The sequence below is a fragment of the Camarhynchus parvulus genome, chromosome 18 (genome assembly GCF_901933205.1).
Source record: "Camarhynchus parvulus chromosome 18, STF_HiC, whole genome shotgun sequence".
NCBI lineage: Eukaryota > Metazoa > Chordata > Aves > Passeriformes > Thraupidae > Camarhynchus > Camarhynchus parvulus.
The window spans coordinates 11822330-11844072 of record NC_044588.1 but is presented as its reverse complement, the minus strand read 5'-3'; the positions used below and the strand labels follow the sequence as shown (position 1 = coordinate 11844072).

The following is a 21743-nucleotide window of genomic DNA, read 5'->3' as shown; positions in this document are numbered from 1 at the left end:
CTCCCCTATGAGACATGAGAGAATCTGAATCCCAGGCTAATCTATGACAAGGTTCCTCATTTTATCATTTTTACTTTTGCAAAGTAAGGGGAAATGCAAATCCTGTAACAAATAAGTGCAGTGGAAGGTACAAGACAAACATATGCACCACTGAAAGAAGTAACACATCCAGGAAGACGCTGAGTCCTGTCTCGCAAGTTTGAAAAGGAGGAGGTGTTCATCTAACGTCTCCAATTAGAATTTAGTTGTAATTTCACTTGCTCCCACTTTATTTTTTCCCAAAACCACCACATCCAATCTCCATTCCCTGTGCCCGTGTCTGGTTTAGAACAATAAAAGTCAAAAAAGGAACATGGCTGTCTACATGTGGTATCAAAACCTAGCACTACTGACCAGAAGGACCAAGATGCAGATTCCTCCCAAGTGTACTTCCACACACAGGCCAAACAAATCAGCATAAGTTACAATGGTGTTCTGTCCATGTCTGACTTTGGTTACCTATACAGTCACGGCCTGAATACTAATGGAAAAGATAAAGCTCTTTTTAAAGAATGTAAATTCATTGCCTTACAGCCACAGCCCTGACTAGTACACACTGCGGTTCTTTTCCAACAAGAACCACTCTTGCTTGCACTACAGTTTCACAGGGAAGCAAGAAGCACATCTCCCTGCCTGTGTGTCTGTTCTGACCAACTGCACAGGGTTGTTAATCAATACCCCAAACCAATATTGCAATGCAAATGTGAAGCAGTCTGAATGTCAGTCTCAGCACTGGCATCTCTCTAAACATGCTGTCGAAGTTGACCTGTTTTATAAAGAACTAGTACTGCCATTTTTATTGCAAGATTTCTGTAATTTCTTAACCTACTGCAGCAAAAGGCACTTTTTGGGGAGACGGTGAACCCAACAGCATCTAACTGCTGCAAAAGTAAGCCTGAAATTAAATCCTGACAGAACCAAAAAAACCCAAACCCGCAAACAGCGCAGAATAACTAAGTATTCAAATTAATGAACTAAGCTTGAAGACACGAGAAATTTATTAGGAAAGAAGCTTATTTAATATTAAATGTTCAATGACAGAGACAATCAAATTTGTAACAGAAATTCAAAGATACTTTATTTCCATTTCTCATATATCAAGAAGCTAGGAATTGCTTAGTTGTAAAAATGGGATTCATTTTCGTTCAATTCACACAAATACTAAACATTTATTCTTGTGTTTTAAAGTCCAAGAATGAAAACTTGCAATTAAACACTGAGCAAGCCATGTGTTCAGGTTATGTTGGTTTCTTATCTTAAAAAGTCTTAAAGAAAAAGAATGATACAGGACTTATATTCTCAGTAGCATATGTGCTATTATCAACATATCTTTTTGAACTCTGGGAGGAAACACCAGTCCTGAATTAAATTTTATTTAAAAAAAAATCTAACTCAACTTTATATTTTTCTATGCCACTACAGCTTTCTTTCACCTCATTTAAAAGCAGATCTTCAGTTTAAGCTGTCTTCCACTATCTTCGCAGACTCTTCACATAGTAGTCCTATAATGCAAAATTTTGGGAGAACAGACGATTAGACAGCATTAGGAGCATTTTGTTTACCATTCCTATACACTTGCCCAGTTGTTAGCTGTCATCTTAACTCTACAAAAACATCACACCATTGAACATGACTGGCATTAGAAGCAATGATGTAGCATTAATGGTTTAATATCAACATTAAATGTTTAAGAGTTCCTAGCATACATAATGCAACTACAGTAAAAAATTATATTGCAAGAAGCTCATTTACCAGCCGTCACCTTCACTGTTAGTTCCATATTTCAGGAATACAACTAAAGACCTTCTGTAAGAAAGCTATGTCAAGAGTGGGGAAAAAACTTCAAGTTGTCCTTTCAATACATAATTGCCTATTGCTTAGCTGCTTAATTTCCCACAAATAGTTTCCAGCATACATTCCTGCCATCAACACTGCCATCATTTGGTGGCATCTGTCTCTGCACTTATATCTGCCTTACAAGCCTGTTACCAGCCATTCCACTCTTCCGTGCTATGGCTCACTGCAAAGTCTCCTACACAGTAGGAAATATTAAGCACATACCTCTTAAGGACTTGAATTGCATTGAAAGTAACAAGGCGAATATTATGTAGTGTTTATTGCATTTTAAACTCTTTAAAGATATCTAATTCTGGGCAGCACTGCATCCCTACACACAGTTGAAAGAAAATTCCATTCTGTTAACATCAGATTTACAGTATTCACACAATACACAAAGTCCTTTTCACTAGCTTCAAAATCAAAAACACAACAGTAAGCTTAAAGATTACAGGCAACAGCATTCAAACATGGATGTGGGTAGAGAAAGGAGTACCTGGCATGAGTACCTGCTTAGTTTGACTGAATCCTTGATTTTTAATTTGGCTTTTCATGGGCCGCTCACAACACCAACGCTGTGTGAGGTATGGTAGTCAGCTGCAATAATTCATAAACCCTACACTTCCATCAATCCAATGCTACTGGCTCTCGAGTTACAGAACAAACTGCATTAGAATGCAAGGCAATGAAGCAAAAAAACTAGAAACATCCTTGACAAAGAAATACTAGCAGTTTATATGAAAACAAAGTAGTCCAACATGTGCCTCAAATATTAAGTATTTAAAAGTTTCTGCTGATGTACCAACACAATATGGACTTAAATACAAAACCAGTTCAATTAAAAAAAAAAAAAACCGATAACAAAATCCCTAAAAATAAAAAGGATAATTAATTTTTCTATGGTGACTATATTACAAATATGTCCCAAAGAGGCACTCTAATGGGGGCATGAGTCTGCTACAAAATAGCTGAGACAAAACAATGTACCTCAAAATGTTTTGCAGGACTACACTGTCATTTCCTTCAGAAGGTGCTTTAGTTTGTCTTCTTACTTGACTTAGTTCCATCTTCATCTGTGCATACTTACGCTGCACTGTTAAACAGTAACAAAAAGCCCTAATCAAAGTTTGAAATAATGCACTTACCTCTGTCTGATCTGAGGTCATATCAGATCAGTTTTAATTGGACTGAGTGTCACCTTCAGATTTAATGTCTTCATTGGTCCCATTGACCTCATTCTTAGTCTCACTCTCCTTCGAGTCTGTATTTGTGTCTTCACTCTGTTTTTCTCGACTACTGGACTTCATACTACTTTTTTTATCATCAGATCCCCTCTTTTCTGCCATGAAAGAAGACATTGACCATGGATTTCAAAGTAAAAACAAACATTGCACACGTGAGATATACATTGCATACAACATGGGACAATTACTTTCTATAGCAATAAGAGTAATACTCAAAAAGTTACAGAAATAGGCTTCAGACTACCATGCTGGAATGGAGAGGGGACAAAATAAAGGCAGAAGGAGACAGTATAAGGTGGGGGAGGAGGAGAAAGGTCAGACCTCCTAACAGAGGGAGCTACTCAGCTCTCTGTCAAAATGAACAAATTGGAGGTAAAGAGGTTAGGCAGATGTGTAATTATGGTGCATGGCTTCCTTTCTTATTATGGGACTCTTTTGGTCCCCACATTTTGATTTCTGATTGTGTATGGCTTGCTTTGGTTTATAATTTTTGTTAATTATGGTTCTTGAAAGGGAATCAGAAGAAAGGAGTGGTGGACAATGCTTGACTGCATAATCAAAGAAATTGATACTTGCCAATTAAAAACTAGCAATCTCAAACTATCAAATACTTTGGGAAACAATATTAAGCACTGACAGCTTTGAAGGTGGAGATCAGTGATGACCAAAATTAAATTTGAAGCTGCACATTTGTCAGCGTTGTTAATTCTCAATTTTATAAAAACAGCAGTCATTTATAAACAACTCATTAAAAGGGCTTGGGGAGACAGCTTGGAAGAGATATAAAAAGCAATTTTTTTTCAAAGGCAAAGAAACAGCAAGCTGTGGGGGAAGGAGCCCACAATTTGATCATGAATTGGGAAACTTACTGAAGCATTTGCTACACTAAAAACTCAATCTTCAAAGAAGGAAGGAAGCCAGAAGTAAAAATATTTCCATGGGAAGAAAAACATTCAGTATTAGAGCTGCGTGCCTCATCTGTAAATTCAGTATTTGCAAATTTAATAAAAATACCAATTCCTGCTGTATTATTTCACACCATAATATTCAACTCTTGCTCAGTAAAGACATTCTGGAGAGAAAAAAAAAATCCAAAAAACCAACCTCTCAGATGTCATCATACAGAACAACATTCATGCTCTTTTTCTGATTATTCCCTGCTATCTGGGCAATCAAAATAAATAATATAAATAGATAGATATATCCCTGACACAGGAGCACACAGATTGAACACTCTGAAAAAGCTATTTAAAATAACATTATCACCTAGACTGGCATAACACACTTTTATATTCCAGGATACAAAGCAAGAAATTAAGCTTTAAAAGAGCAGCAACATTCCAACTTCTTTGTTTTATAAGACTACCAAAGGATAGGGTAAAGCCCACACAGAGAAATGAAGGCAACTGCCTAATGACCACCAGTAGTGAGGATTCACCTGCAGCAGCACATCCAGTGCAGGGTGCTTGGAGAAAGCACATGGCAACATCACCCAGCTCACTGAAGGACTAAGTCAGTTTACGTCTGTCTGCCCTCAATTTGGCAACTCCACAGGTAGGTTGCACTCTAACTAACCTTGTTAAAAAGTCTTCTTTTTGTGTCTTAAAGGTATCTCCGGTGCACACGTGGATCCACTGAGGAATAGTAGTCTTGTTTCCCCGCAGAGGACTAGTAGTCAGTCCAATAATCTTATCTTCTGTCCTATGTAGATATGGTAGATCTTAATAGCCCTATGGATGTGCAGTGTGCAGGGTTTTGTTCTGTCTTGTTTGTGTCTTGAATGTGGTCAAGAAGGATAATTTTGTTTAAGGTTAAAAAAAACTGTGGTATGAAAGATCAAACCCTTCTAAAAATTTTAGTATTAAAATAGGTATACCATACCAAACCTCCAGTTTGCCAAGCAGAACTGAAAAAGTGTATTCAACAAATAGCCCAATAACTTTTCAACCCCTAGAGTATCTGTAAGAAGTTAAGTTCCTCCACTGTATTTTTAATCAGTAAGAGAGAAAGCATATAAAATTAGTTTGCTGTTGGAACTGGATGTATTATTTCAGTTGTGATCTATTAGGTATAATCACATTCATACTGACTTTGCTTCCTGATTAAACACATGCACATTTTTCTGACTGAGTTTGTGTGGGCAACTGAGATGTGTTTTGTGAGAATTCTTATCATGACAAAGTGAATCACTTTACTGTTCAGAAAATCAAACATAATATCCAGTATTACTGAAGTGTTCTGGTAGTATTTGCTGAGGTTTAATCACTAACATTGAAACATGATCATAATTATTTTTATGTAAGTATCAGAATCAGATTAGGGAAGACAGAAAGCCAAGCCGAAGTGGTCTAGAGGCCCATTCCAGTATTAACCCTTCATAAAATGAAGGTACTTGGAAAATAATTTTTGTTTTATTAAAACCCCCTATTTACTGCATCTGCTCTGAAGTGTTCACTTGAACAGTAGGTGTATTCTACTGGTTTATATTAAGCTAATGCTGAGCTGGTGTTTATGGCTGGTGGCTCCTTTCTTTAGCAAAGGTATCTCTGACGCTGAAATCTGTGTCACAAAGCAAGTGCCCAATTTTTACTTTTTCTTTTTTCTTATAACCTTGGTTGCCGTCTTCTATGGTATCTTAGTGAACAAGAAACCAGGACTTCTGAATTTTCTAAGTGTGAGACTAATTTAATGTGCAATTGTACACAAGTCTTGGTAAACTGCTCCTTGGGGTTTTTTTGTTAATATTCATGTTTATAAAGCAGTCTGAAATTTCCAGATGAAAGGCACTACCATGAGTAGTTACAGCCTTTGCTGCTTACTTTCACAAGTGCAGATCAGTGGTGGCTATAAAGACAAGTAGATTCTGAAGACAAGATTCCCAATGTAGTAAGTTAAGATTTAACTTTGAAGTTACTATTGTGCAAAAGCCACACACTTCAAATATATGAATCTCTAAAAGCTTTATTCTTAACCACCTATCTACAGTGCCACATTGCAAATATGATGATGCAATGGTGCTTACAGCTTCAGTACAGAAATTCAATGTTGCCTTAGTAATTACTACTGGGTTTGGTTTTTCCCCTCCTTCCTTCCTCCCTCTTTTGTATTTTTTTTCTGTTAGAAGACTTTCCCAACAAAGGGAAAAAATCACAAACTTCTTCAGCATTACAGTCCTGTTCTAAGGCTTATTTGTGCTTTTACAAATGTTAGGATGGCACAGTCAAAAAAAAGTAATTGATTTTCCCAGGTGGGATTTTCACCACAGCTTACAGCATCACCTCACTGTTCTCATTTCTGGTGGAAGAAAGTAGCAAGCAGAAAATAAAACAGCCAGCAAGGAAATCAGTCAAGTTAAAACTAAAAATATTTGAGATGTTGAAGAGAGTTCACTAGCTCCTCTATTTATGGGAAGATTAATGAAAGAACTGAAAAGCTCAAAACCAGACCAAATTTGAATAAATAAGAAAACAGTAATTTATATGCATAGATAATAAACATTCAGGAGAATAGGACATTCTTCACCCAAGTACCAGAAATCTGTTCATAAAGCAGGCAAAAAAATCCGGTAAGAATAGTAACAAATGGACAAACACAGGCTACAACACTGAATCTGAGTTTAAAGCCTGCACATCATTTCCACTGCCAACGAGCAAGCAACAAAACTCACTCTCTTACACGGCAAAGGAAAATGAGAGAAGAATCAATACTAAAGCTGCCCCATACTATAAACCAGAATAATTGAAACAGTTCAAGGAAGTCAGGGAAGAGAAATACATGAAGCATCACCAACATTTTGGCAACTAATCCACTGGATAAATACAGAGAAGGGTCAAGCAGACAGGCCTATGCAACCCAGACACATGCACAGAGCACCTTTCATTCCAGAGAACCTCAAAAGTACCTTAGAAACACAATTGTTTCATCCATTACTGAAGATCAGCCCATGAAGTGGGGTGGCTGTTTCGGACTGGCCATTAGTCAGCTCCCCACCAGAGCCAGAAGTATTACGTTCCTATAGAAGTTCCAAAAGACTTTTAAAGGGGGAAATTTAGCAGTAACAGTGAATTAGTATCTTCTCACAGAATGTGAATCTACAGTGTTCTCACTGTAGCTCTTTGTAATCCTACTTAAAGTTTCTGAGCTTCAGCCTCTGGTCACTGCGAATGCTGTGATACATGGCACCTACAGCTACAAAACTGTTTCAAAGACTAACACAGCTTTCTGTTCAGACTCACCTGAATACTGACAAAGCAAGACTCACTTCGTTTAAACAACAAACAAAAAAACAAAAGGAGAAAGGTGGGGAAGAGCAGGAGACTGGGAAGAAGGCATAAATTGTCATTTAGAGCATCACAGGGATTCTGCAGTATTTATCTTGAACTGCATTTATAGATCAGGAAAAAAACTTAAAAGCACTGTTAAAAGAATAAAGGAAACATGACAGTGTTGGAAATTAATAGGTCATACAGGTGAGAAGCAAGGTACCAGCCCCCCACAAAACATGTACCTGCAAAGGGTAATTGCAAATATCCACTAAGAGTAGGAATATAAGACATTCACTCTTAGAAAATGATGATTACGGGCTTATGTTTTTCTAAAGGTAAACAGGTCTTAAAATACGTAAAAATCCTTGCACACTTCATCTGCAGGCAAACTGCAACAGGTAAGAGAAGGACACTGGGGTGTAGGTATGCACACACATGTAGTGACAGTAACTGGAAAGAACAAAATCCTTCAAACTGCTTACAGCAACACACACACCTCTCAGAATGAGATCTGATTTGGTACTAAGAACTTTCAGGCACTCACTGAAAAGCCAACAGCTTTTGAGACTCTAAGAAAATATTCATTTCAGAACTTGCTAAGAACTCAGTCCTTATACAAACATACCTTTTTCTTTTGACTTCCTGTCTTGTTCTCTCTCTCTGCTTTTACTTCTGTGCTTGTAGGATTTTCGATCCCGGCTTTTTGACCGTCTCCTGTCCCTACTACGAGACCTGTGTTTCCTTTCTGATCTATCATGGCTTCTGCTTCTCTTCCGATCACGACTCCTTAACATCCAGAGAGAATTTCAAAACGTAAATCTCAGCTGCTATTTTCTATCTCAGAATATACAACAGTAAAACAGTAACACTTTAAAATACAGTGATTGCCTGCAGAAACCAAATCTTAACATATTGTATAGCAATATTTCCCAGTACGTAAGAAATATGCCCTCTTTATTTACTGAAACACTTAACTACATAGTTTTAAAGTATCTATAACCATGAAATAAAGACAGCTGAAGGAAGAAACAAGTAAACCGTATTTTTGGGGAGTATTCTTTGTTTGCTGAAAGCTCCCTCATAAAGCCACTTCCACCACTACGGTTTCATCTTCCAAAAATGGAGAGAAGACAGTGACACTCAGCAAAACTTGCTTATCCTTAGAACCAATAAGGTGTGTCTTCACTTAAGACGAAAGACCTAAGTGAAGCTAACAAATCAGTGATGTGACTCAGGCTGACAGTAAGTCCCCACAAAATTTTTACCTTTTGGAAATTTACCTGAAAATACTTAAGAGACACACGGACACAGAGGTACCTGCTTCGTCTTCTTTCTCTGCTTCTTGACCTTTTGTGGTCTCGTGAGCGGCTGCACCTCCTGTCAGATGTCCTGCTTGAATGCCTGCTCCGTGAGCGGCTCCTTTTACGTCTCTCTCTGTCACGAGCCCTCTCTTTCTCCTTTTCTTCCTCTTCACGTCGTCTCTTCCTTTCCCGCTCTTCTCTTTCCCGCTCCCTCTCTTTCTCTCTCTCTTCTCGTTCTAGCTTCTCTTTTTTCAACCTTTCATCACGGTCAGGTTCTTCTGTTCTTTTTCGTAACTTTTCCTTAAAAAAATAAGTTCACAGGAAGAAATGAAGAGTACTCAAGACACTTAAGCTTACAGATTCTGAGGAATGTAAAAGCCTAAACTTTTAAAACAGGTCTGTTTTATCTTCCAAACAAAGGACAGTACTTCCTAAAATCCCTGAAATGAAAATCCTTTGTCTTGCAGAACCTTTTTTTGCTTGTCACTCCCACAGCAGAGGCCACACTACATTTCCTTAAAAAGGCCATAAAAATTCCAACCTGAACCAACATCTTTGCTTGTATCTAATGTCACAACAAATTACATCAGTGAAAGCACAGGGCAGGATTCCATTTCTTGGGAGTGTTTCACCTTCTTGAGAAAATTCACTGGACTGCCTTTTATGTACGTTAGGAAACCTCCAAGCATTTTTCATTTCAATAACCGGAGGAAATACTTACTTTTAAATCTTCTACAGTAGCTTTTATTTTGGCATAACCCATGTGCTGCTTTCCCATTAAGTGGTCATCTACCCTGGACTGTGCATCTCCTACAATTAAAAAGGCTCCACAAACTTCACAAACTTCCATTTGTTTTTCCTGGGCTGCAAAGCTCTCAATTGTCTGAAAAAGAAGAATATTTGATACGGCAAAAGAGAAGTTTTAGTCAGTGAAGAGGTTTATAACTCTATATTACTGTTGTCAAATCCCAACCGCTACTGAAAGTTGAAATCACATCTGCCTGCTTTATCTTTGGTGCACTGCACCCCATCACAGTAAACAGGGAGAGAAGAGGCCACCCTGTGCCCATTCCCACGTGGAAGGAGCCCATGAAAAACCACAGAACCATTACTCACTGCATTAACATGTACATGGTCATATCTGCAGCTTCCTTGCAATATCAGAAAAATTAAAGTTTTAAGTTTTTCTTTTAAAGCCTTTTTTTTCAGTTTTCAGGTATCTTTGGCATCAACTGAAATATTAGGAGCTGCAGAACTACCATGGAATACACCTCAAGGAATCAAAAGGCTAGAATACTACATCAAGAAACACAAACAAAAAAAAAATACTGGCTTCTGTTTAAAAGTATGGTGGTCAAATTAAACCACTTGAGAAGTGGTGCCATGAGAAGTACACTGAAATTTCAACATAAGCCCAGGTTCATGAATCATACAGCATGGACATAAACATGCTGTGTGCAACATTTAAGAGTTCTTAAAAAAACAAACAAACATGCCTATCAACATTTTTACAAGCTTTTACTTCATTAAGTATACCCCGAAAAGTAAAAGCTAACAACAGTCCCACATATATATCTCAAAAAGTAACCACATTTAAAAAAATTAAAGTATTCATCACATCTTTAATATGCTTCATTCTCCCACAAATCAAACAATTGTTAGGAGACCACATCAAACATTAAAACACATTCTTAACCAACAAAAGAAAAGAATAAAAATCACACCACAAATAAAGTCAAACAAAGCTTTATACGTTTTTAATTTCTTAAACAACTGTTACAAAACCCAATCCACCAATTTTTAAGCATGTTTCAAATAACACAGAAGCAAAACTAAAAGAAAATATCCCTATTTTAATAAAAAACCTTAAAGCAAAACAAATGAAAAGTCCTTTCCCAATTAGTCACTTAAAGCAAAAAGTATGCTTCCATCTCTTCAAGTACAAAAATTGAGTCCCAATGAAAAACATCAAACCATATCACACCCAAGAACATGTTAACAAGACAAAGTTCAAATTAACCGCCTCAAAACTATTACACCTTTTAAATAATTTTTGCTATGAAAGCATTTCTACTAGAATTATCAGGATTTTAACAAAAACAAGACATCTTAATTATAAACAAAACCAACAACAAAATTTTCAAACTTTTAATCCTTTCAGCCATTGTTTCAATAAATTGTAATGAAGAGCTCTTCAATGTTGCACAGAGCAACAAGAGCTCTTAAAATATGGTACAGACATACCTGAATTTAAGAATTCAAACTGAACTCTTAAAACAAGAATCTCAATTTGAGCATTTCATTAAACGCCAAAATAAAATCTTTAAACTTAAGCTCCTTTTTATTAACAAGAACTTGATACTTAACACATTCCCTCTGGCTTCTGTAGCTCTCAGAGTCAGCCAGATGCCTGTCACAGCCCAGTCACAGCCCTGACTCAAGCCCTTTCTGTGACAGTTTCTCTAACAGTAGAATTATACTGCAGAGGTTACAGGGCAAAGTTTAACTGAGACCTCAACTAGAGGAAGGTGAAAGCTCTCCTCCAGGACTGCTCAGTGCGTAATTTCATAATTTGTGTGCAGGAAGCCCACTACCAAGACAGAATGCCTAATCAATACACTGGATTAACACAGCCAAATGTCCTGTTACTACGTAATGAATTCTGCACAGACCTTGCGTGCCTTCAGTGCAAGGACATGGTTATTTAGAATGTACTGTGCACAAAACTTCGATATGTCTCACAGAACTATGAACACATGACTTACTGAAGTCGTAGACCTCAGCAGTTCTCTCTCTTCCTTTAACTGTTCAACAAGTTTCATCATTCCTTGTGCTTCTTCCACCTTTCCTTCTGAACCTAGCTCTTCAATCTAAAAGGCAATAAAAACATTAAAAGTTTATTTTTTGATCAAGTAACAAAAGCAAGAGATCGCTCTCATGGGGATTAAAAACCTCTCACCTGTTGAAGCAGTACATCAATTTTGTCAGTTAACACTTGAATCTTCTCTTCGTTTTTACCGGTAGGTCCAGCTCCCTGTAAAAAGTACAAGAGTGAATTGGGGCTTTTCTTCCTTCCTCATTGGTATGTTTTTTTTTTGTTTTGTTTTGTTAAAATAGCTTAAACACACAAATGTACGTCTTCTCTTATTCCAGAGACACTTTGGGAATAACCTCCCCTGGCCTCTTCTCCCACAAGAAGCTACTAATAATAGTCTAGTCTACTATAAAACACTGCTCGACACAATTTACTCCACCCTTGTTAAGTCTAGTCACACTAATTCCTCCCAAATCAACAAAAATGCTCAAGATCCTGGCCCATAAAAAGTAAGAAAACTGTATTCAAAAGTCCTAACTTTAAACTCTGACACTTCCATGCAGCTATTACATATCTTTGCAGACATTTGAGTATGACTTAGAGGTTCTGTACGGTTTAAATTTCAAACTCTGAGTGTAAAATGCAAAAAGTATCTCACTTCAAAGATGTACTTGTTAGCAGTGTCCTCTCTGTAGGCTGCTAGAATAGACTTTTTGCCGCACTCCCACCTCTGCTCCACAAGTGGCATCTCTCAACTTGATACTGTCCACAGCTCCTTCTGAAGCAACTGGACTTTGTACAGAACAGTGAGGTGGGGCAGCAGAAAGAGCAAGGCTGTCCTGGCAGTCACAAAACTCAGACAGCACAGGCCACAGACACTGCTCCAAATCCATCACAGGGAAAGACATGGCTTGCTAGTGCAGAGAGGGAAGAATGTGCAACTAGTGGAGAGAACGTAAACTGAGGTTGTCAGGGTAAAGGCAACACCTGACAGGTAGAGAACAGATACTCATTCTGAGGAAACAAGAGACGGTGATAACAGAGAGGGCTCTTGGTGACTCTGGAGTGACTTGGCTTGTCTATTAATGCCAGATCCAATCTGCTGGCTAACAGGCAAAAAATCTTAATTCATCAGGAATCTTCTGGATAATAGTAAGTTTCATCTGAATAGATAAGACCCTGAAGATCCTATCTACAGGAAAAGCTGCCTCAATGACTCCTGCAGACTCACCCCAGAAGACTGTTGGTTCTGTGAGAGAGCCAAACGAGCATGGCCTCTCCGGATCCTGCGCTCCACCTCTGCAAGCAAGCTCTGCAAATAGCGCAGGAAGTCTCTCTCATAGCCCACCTTCATAAATCGAGAGCTCTTCTCATACCTGAGAAAAGATTTTAAAAATGAGAGTTCACTTAAATCTGTAATAGATGAAAACTAAGTAACAAGACACACAGTATTATAAATTCTTGCTCACAGTAAGAGAACATTACATATTTAAATAAGTAAAATTTTATTTAAATAAAAATTTAAATAAACTTTCCCAAATAAAAAGAGCAAGTATTTTGTAATGTTTGGGCTGCTATTAACAAATTGCAAAGATACCCGAAACTCTATTTACTTTAACATATCTAACAACAAACTTACTGCTTGCGTAGATTTTCATCATGAATTTTTTCACAAGGCCCTAAGAAGACAACACAAAAAGCTTAAGTTTGCATTCCTAAATGTTGTATTCATATTCCACCAACATTTGTTTGTGCATCATGACAGAACATAACTATAAACATTTCAGAAAGACTTTTATGTTTCTGCCTTTCTGCTTCCTTTGCTTGGAGCTTGAAAGACACACTGAAGAAAAAGCATGCCAACATCATTAGGTCGATATAAAAAAGAGACTCAACATATGCAGTCATGATAAAAAATAAAATTTCCAGATCGAGTTTTACATCAGTAAATACAAACAAACAACGTAATATCCTAAACACCTGGGGCTTAAAAAAAAAAAGAACAAAAAAAGAAAAATTACATGAAGGGAAATTCCACCAGGCACTTTCTAATTTCCAGGGTTCTCTGCAACACACTGGCTACTTAAAACAGATCTTCACAGTAAATTAGGAGGTATGTACCCTGAGCTCATGAAGGTGACTGTGTTAAAATTCCTCACCTTCCCCAGACTCTCAAACTCTTCAACAGACTTAGAAACTAACACTAAGACAAAAAGTCTGGTTTTGCTAGGTTAACGTCTCCAAACGGTGTGCTACATGTAGCCATCAACTACCAGTAATTGAGAACTGGTCTTCAGAAATAACTATTACAGTAAGTGAGTCTTTTACTTTAGGTAAAGCAGCTCGATAGTATATCACATAAAACCAGGTTAAAACCCTGCCCAGGTAGAGTAACCCAAACTAGAAACTGCCACTTGAGCAGGAGAAAAGCACCCCACACCCAGCAACTTAGCTTACATAGTAAGAAAAAATTCTTAAGAAGCCTTTTCACTTAGACAAAGTAGGATCTGGAATAAATATTACTTTTACCACACTGTATCACTGGCAACCCTTGAAATGAAAAAAAAAAAAAATCCAAGTGTTTTGACAAAGCAATTAACAATAAAAACATAGTTTGCAAACAAAATCTCAACTGTAATTACTTTTCTGTGAATAAAAATGTCATGACTTATAAACTTACCTAAATCAGAACGGGTATTTGTAAATAATTCAGCTGGGCAAAAGCCACAAAGATAGTATTTGCAAACCTGACAGAAGAAAGAAACAGTCATCATTTTTTGCCTTTCGAACTGAAAATTTTATGTAATGATTTTATGATTTTTATACTAAAACACAAAGTTTTAGTGTCAAATTTTCCTTTGAACATAGTAAAATTTCTAGAAATTTTACACACCCTTTATATTTCTTGGCAGCAGTAAGTGCTACAAGGTGCACTTTGATGACAAAACACCAAAAATCTTACTTTTCCTTGCAATAGTAACAGTTCTTAATTCTACCACTAAATATTTAAGATTAAAGTGTCATCAATTTATAAATATTAAATATTCAATATTTCCAAAGGAAAGGAATGAGATCAGAATGGACTATTTAGTAAGTTTCAGTGAAATTCTTAACTGTGAAAAGCCACAAGAGGTGAGAATAATTGGCATGGAAGCATGGAACATGCTTCCTCTGCTTCCTGGGACTACTCTGTGTTCAGCCTTCACTTCATCAGAGCTACTAGCCTGGAGAACCAGAGCCACCTGTACTAAAACATTTGGTACTATCCCAAGGACTTTAATGGCAATTAAAAGACAGAATTATCCAGAAGCTTTCCCACACCACTGTTTTTACAATTCCCTATTTTAAGAATGATAGTCAACAAGACATTATATAGCTCTTCAGGCAGAAAAGGCATTCATTTTAATCTGGTTTCCTGCCAACTAAAAAGAGTTTGGTTTGCTTCTGCACAGTCTGGTTTTACATTATTGAGTCAGGTTCTTTTTCTGGTAACAAAAAAAAACCATCAGAAATTTCAAAAACCCACAAACCTGTTACTCTAGTCGATAAATACTTAATGTATGATGGATAAAACCAGCTTTCGTTAAAAAGATTATTCACCCTCACCTATGAGCATGAGCTTAGCTAGTCAAGGTGGTCAGTTCCTGAAGTTTGTAACACAGAAATATCTCCTGTCTATCAATTAGAACAGCCATAAGGGTAGAATCAGACATACTTAATCCCTAACTTAATAAATAATCTTAAATAATTTACTTTTCACTAGACCCTCCCCACAGATGTGACTGCCATTAATTAAGGTGTAAATCCAAAACTAGCCTGGACACTCTTCGAGCACCTCCTGTACGTTACACCAGTTTAACCTTTGGCAATCTAATAACTCTGAATGCATTACAGCCTAGTTCTAATCCTCTCACATATCCTATGGACAAAGACTTGGACTATCTTATCTCCCAAGATACAGACTGAAGTATCTGAAGAAATGAGGGTAAGGACTGAAGCCCCAGACACCACCACCTCACTAAAAGGCCTGTGATACCCACTGATCAAATTAGACCAGCCTGATTTATTTTTCCAAGCTAACTGCCAGACTGCAAATCAGCCTACAGAAGTTAAAACTCTACTGACTGCTTTACTGATTACTCAGAGAAACAATCAGGCTTTCTATTAACAAACCATGGAAAAGAAACACAAACAAACAAATCTCTTATTATGTAATTTGAATACCTCTCCCGTGATCCAGCTTTGGACACTGGTACCTATCTGAAGCAATTTAACAAGAATAGTTAAGAAAACATGTGAAGTGATTTTTTTTTTCTTCTCAGAAGGAAGGAGAAAGTTATTGGACAAAATCTGATTTCAGAATCTGTTCTTCTCTGAAAGCTGCAATATCCCTTGTTTTACTAGTTACTTCAAAGGAGCAGTTTCTGGGATGGATTTTTCTGTTCTGTTTTTCTGATGGATTTTCCCACAGAAATGTAATTCGTCTATACATTCTCTTCTTCCATTTTCTCATACTCACATACAGGTATAAGGATCAATGGAAAGACATTTCCCAAAAAATTTCAGAGAAGGATTAAACAATTTCCTAAGACACAGAGAGCGCAGTAATGACAGTCTAACCACACCAAACAATTAAAAGGGTTGTAGAATATCTTCTATCAACCAAAAAATTAAAAACTGGCTTGTAACAGTTTAGAAACTAGTAGTAACAAAAGAAGCAAAGGAAAAGTTAGAAGTATGATGAACAAAACAAAATACCCATCCTCAATAAAACCAGAAAGAATTACAATTATTACGAAACAGCACTACTAGGAAAATCCTCTCTTTATGAACTGGTTACAGCTAAAAGTTGGAATAACCAATACTTAAAATATGAGGTTTAAACATGCCCTACACTGCATTAATTATTTATATATTAAAAACCCAAAACAAACACAAGCTATATCAAACAAACCAAAAAACTCAAACCCAAAATAATGACAAAACACACACACACACAGAGCAAAAAGCTGCCATAATTTTCTTCTACCAGCTCTAGATGCTGCCATGCTAGCACTAGGATGGTACTCAGTGTATTACTTGACATTCTCTCCTAGGAAGCAGCCTGCAGAGAAATACTCACTTCAGAGTGGTTCAGACTACCGTGGCTGAAGCAATTTTCTTCCCCTCTCATACCCATTATGCTCTTCAATTGCATATGCTTCAACAGGAAAATACAACTTGCTGGAATTCTGCAGAATCTTGCAGGTATCATTCCAGCTCAGCTTCATATAGTGCAACATCTGCCTTCCCAGGCTGAACATCAACTGCACTTTCAATCAATCCTATGTAATCAATGGTGAGTGGGAACATTAAGGGCCAAGGAATGGTTTAAGCATCACGGAACCATTAAAGGACTGAAACAGAGGTGACTGATAAGCTTCAACTGGCATCACTCATCCATGGTTTATCAGTATCGCTGCACTAATCACAAGTAATATGAAAACACATTCCATAACAGGCAGTTTGGTAGGCGTAACTACCAATACAGGTAACAAGCATTTACTCCTTTCTGCAGAGTTATTCTGCCAACTCTGATAGCGAGAAGGTGCAACAGACAAGTGTCAGTGTCAAACTGTTGCTGCAGGATAAGCCTTTGAGACAGCTTGGGTCTCAAAGCCCATGAGTGCTCACACTTTCGTAAGACACTACAACAAACCAGGATGCTTGAACCTTCCATTTCTTCATCACAAATTCACTAATCCCTGAAATCTCTAGGAGGTGGGAAAGCAGTATCCTTTACATCTAAGTCCACAAAGTTAACAGCAAGAACTGCAAGCGCAACTGGAGTTTGGGAAGCAGTTCAAAGCTCTCCCATATAAAAAAGCTATTAACAGCTCTATATTGTTAGTGCTTCTACACTAACATGTTTCTCTTAGAAAAAGAGATTTATGTCTCTTCTAAAAAATTTATTTACTGATGGAGAAGTATCTAACAGCAATAAACAATTACAAAAGCAAATTCCTTTAGAGAGACAATTCCTAGTAAAAACGCTGAGAATAAAATCCAGCAGACTGTGGCTTACACATCAAAAACTAGTAAATTCCTTCTCATAGTTGAGTTCTTTGAATCCATTAAAGCCCACAGGCAGTAGATATTTTAAGAGCAATGTCCACCCATCCAAATCCAAACAAACATCAGCCCTTCTCCAGAATCCACTCTTAAAGATAAATGTTATTTGTTGTAGGAAGAGTATTAGTAATGAAAGGTTAAGTCCTCTCCCTCCATCCCTGGAGGATTAAGTCCTTAAATTCTACCTAGATACAAAGCAATTTAGGTTGCTGGCATTATGAAAGTAAAAGCACAACACATCATAAATAGCTAAAATCATGCCATCATACTCTGAATACAAAGCAACATTTTGAGAAACTGCATGATCAGAGGTGATTGCTCACAGTTGTTTGTCTCTAACAGCTCTTCATCCCTCTCCACTTTCTGAAAATCCTGAGTTTGCCTTGAAGAAGCATCAAAATTTCAAACCTTACAGGAGCACGGGCAGCCCATGCGGTGTGTCTTGTACTACAGAACAGCCTCAGAATTCTTATGCAACCGCTGTTTCTGTAAGAACTTTTCCCTTGCTTTGTGCAAGCAAGTGGCATATTAAAGCAGGAAGGTGTGAATCAATAAAGAAATATACTTTGTCTACAGATATGATAGTAAGCAGAAAGACTAAAATACACGATACTAATAATTTTTTCCTGCACACAAAGCCTTTTTGCCAAAACCAGGACTGATCACCTAAAGACATGCCATCATACTGAAATATACCACAAGTGGAATTCCAATTTTTAAAGATTAAAAGCTTTAATCATGTCAAAGTTTTATAGTAAGAACTTAAGCTCTACAAAAACTTTTATAATATATGATCTATATGTTTCATTGGCACTGCAAATAAATCACACACTGAGCTATCACACCACACCCTCTGCTTCCACACTTTCCACTTCCATCTTGTATTCCACTGCACCTTCCAGTTTTTGATAGCCACATGGATGCAATCTCCAAAGAATAAGCAAAACACAGATGAGCTTTTCGGTAATCTTCCACGTTCAAAACTGATGAAATGTGACACAAAATCCTACACTATGGCATCAATACAACATGCTGGCATTGAGCAGGTTGCATGTTGATCAATGTCTAATCTCAAAAGAAATTACATTAGCAGATGTATTTCACCTGAAAAGCAGGACAGCAGGCAGAGGAATTAATGTTACCATTTGAACCTTATCTGCATTTCCTGTCTTTTAAAACATGTCGGCATTGCAAATTTAATCTTTAGGTGACAAAAAAAAGTCAAACTGAGACATGTGTTTAACAGCAGTAATTGTTAGGGTTTATGACCTCATCAGCTGACTATAAGGAATCTAGGAAAACATTCCTTGCAGAAGGGTTGTATTTAATCATATATAAAAGCAGAAGCAGAGCAAACAGCAGCAGATCTTGCAGGACTGAAGGCTCAACCCTAAGCCTGTAACTTTCCCACTGCTCTCAGACACAGGACAGTGCTTGCCTTCTGAACTGTCAGAGGACTGAGAAAGAGAGACAAGGCCCTGTTTCTAAACCAACAAAACTGAACAGCTTAGAGACTGAGTCATTTGGTTATAGTCAAACTCTTCAGCCTGAAGCTGTAAGCAAAAAGAAAAACTGAAAACACTCTGTGATTTGTTCAATTGAAGATGAAGAAGGTAATCTGAACTTACTAAAAGCGAATGATGGGGAAAACAAAAACCAACAAAGAAGTCTTTCTCACCTTAACGAATAAACCAAACCAATCACCTTATCTGTTCTACCTGGGCCAATATGGCTCAAGCCATTCACCTTGTATTCCATGTATTTCATCTAACTCCTCCTTATTTTACATTCACAATCAAAGGAAATTATCTAACCGAACACCCAATTGAATTATTTTCTTAATAAAGTAAGTCTAGAAACACATAAACAGGGTCATGAAAACTTCCTGAACTCATGATTTCTTCCTGATGTGCACTTATCTACAGAGCAGCATTTTTCTAGGGAAAGAATGGTTCCTCACACTTGAAAACTCTAAGGTAAAATAGGTATTGGTCCTTAGATCATACAAATTCAACCACTCCAAACAAATTCAAACAAGTATTATCCTCCTTTATAATGACCTAAATCCCATACAGAAACATGAAATCATGTCTTAGATTAACATGATTTAATGCAAGCATTTCTCCCTCCTCCCAAATAAACAACCCAGGGGGAGGAGCTAAATGCTTTGTGCAGCTTTAACCACAGAGATCCCTATCATTCAAGAGATAAATTATTGTAACTGTGACACTTTCTTCTGACATACGTCATGACAAAAAAAAAAAAGGTATCGTGAACGGGAGAAAATAAAATTTAAAAATTCCTCAGTGTTCTCTCCCAAAGCAGCAGCTATAGGAACTCTGTAGGTACCACTGAGTTTTCCTGAAATAACTTACAATTCAACTATGATAGCCAAAACGAACTCATTCATTAAAGCTCAACCAATTGGAGAAACCACAATTAATAACAATAACAACAACAACGTTGTCTTGTTTGGGCTACTTATTGCAGAAAATGAATGAACACCATATTAACAAAAGTACGTTAAGTACTCCTAAACAACAGTCTTGTTTAGGATAGTGTCCGTCCCCCCCTCCCAAGCAGATTCTTCTGAGTGAGGAAATACAGAAAGAATCAAGCTTTTCTTAACCAAAAGTCTTATGATTTTTCCTTGTAGTACAAGCTTCAGACATTAAAGTCGGTACGCGCGTGCTTTTTTTTCCTCCCCCAACACCATCCTCAGGAAGAGATCCAGACACATTTATCTCCCAAACTCGAACATCTGTCTCAACCCCCTTCGTGCAAGTCAGCAGCTTCCACTCAGAAGTGTTGAATTCCTTTAACCGCCCCGGGAGACCTCCGCCACCAGCAGCTCTCTGGAAACCCCCGTTTCCGTTAACGGCGGCGCCGGCGGGCACAGCCTTCCCCCGCAGACACCCAAACACCGGGGCTGTCCCTCCTGCAGCCCAACAGCCCGGCTGTGTCGGGATCTTCCTCCTCCTCCTCGGTGAGACTCGGCGCTGGTCCCGCGCACGGCCAGGCCGGCCCGCCCCAGGCCGCCATGCAGGGCCCAGCACGGAGGGCCCAACCCGCACCCCGACAACCCACGCGGAATCCCAGCTCTGGCCGGCACGTCATCCCTTCCCCCTTCCCCCCTTCTCCCCCCTTCCCGCAGTTGTCCCTGGCCAAGAGAAGCCGCCCATGTCGCACCGACAAACCCCCGGCTCCACGCAGGGCGCGAGAGCAGCGGAGGGAGGAGAGAGGCCGCCCCGCTACACTCACGCTCTCATGGTCCCACCGCACGTTGCTGCGCTTTTCATCCGGGGCCAGGTTCCTGTCCCTGCCCATGAGCTCATCGAGGAGCTGGGCGGCCGATATCATCGTGAGCTGCGGGCCGAATCCCCCTCGCCAGACACCAGCTCGGCCACCTCACCCCGATAACCCGCGCCGCGCCTGACGGAGACAAAATGGCGGTGGTGGCTGGCTCTGCCCACAATGCACCGCGCGGGCCAAGCCCGCCGTGCTCCGCTCCCTCACGGCGCCTCCGTGCTGCCCACACCGAGCAGCCGTGTGGCACGCGGGCAAGAACGGGGCGTCCGGACAAATGCCGGAACGCGGAAGCACCACAGTCGCGTGTGGCTCCGCGTGAGGGGCAGCGGGTGCCACATAGACGGTGTCCTGCCCAGTGAGGTGTCATGACAAGTGATGTCCAGCTCCGTATGGAATCACTGCAGACGGTAACCTGTCACGACAGAGTTTCTAGCCCAGTGCGGTGTCCGAACGCAGGGACACAGCACAGAGACACAATGCTAGTGGCCTGGCTGGTCATGGCTGGAGGCTAAGGACACGGGCCTGAGCACAGCTGAAGCAGTGTCATAGTCCCTTCTCCATCCTGGCTGGAGAAAGTCACTCAAACAGCTCCTGATGCGCTCCTTCTGAATCCCCGTTCTGAGTGCCTCCAGCTGGGCATGTTCACATAGGAATTTGGGGAATTGTAGGATCGTTATGGTTGGAAAAGGCCTCTAAGATCATCCAGTCCAGCCATCACCACACTCAGTAATAAACCATGTCCTCATGTGCCATACCCACACATTTTTCGAACGCTTCGAGGGATGATGACCACCACTTCTCTAGAAAGCCTGTCCCATGCTTG

At 38.9% G+C, this 21743-nt stretch overlaps 1 protein-coding gene across 3 annotated transcripts; it reads right to left on the bottom strand.

Annotated features, from left to right (window-relative positions):
* Positions 1-788: 788 nt before the first annotated feature.
* LUC7L3 (LUC7 like 3 pre-mRNA splicing factor) lies at positions 789-21071 on the bottom strand. 3 transcript variants are annotated; one of them, XM_030961823.1, is made up of 12 exons: positions 20873-21071; positions 14181-14247; positions 13140-13179; positions 12732-12876; positions 11645-11719; positions 11451-11555; positions 9407-9568; positions 8702-8985; positions 8010-8170; positions 3074-3214; positions 2863-2968; positions 789-1541 (listed from the first exon to the last, which is right to left on the bottom strand). In XM_030961823.1, exons 1-12 carry the CDS (start codon positions 20969-20971, stop codon positions 1529-1531), a joined length of 1398 nt encoding a protein of 465 aa, XP_030817683.1. In that variant the 5' UTR covers positions 20972-21071; the 3' UTR covers positions 789-1528. The 3 variants fall into 3 exon arrangements, with proteins under 3 accessions (XP_030817683.1, XP_030817684.1, XP_030817682.1); XM_030961824.1 differs by lacking the exon at positions 2863-2968 and having other exon boundaries at positions 1092-1541; positions 3021-3214; XM_030961822.1 differs by having other exon boundaries at positions 1092-2968.
* Positions 21072-21743: the final 672 nt, after the last annotated feature.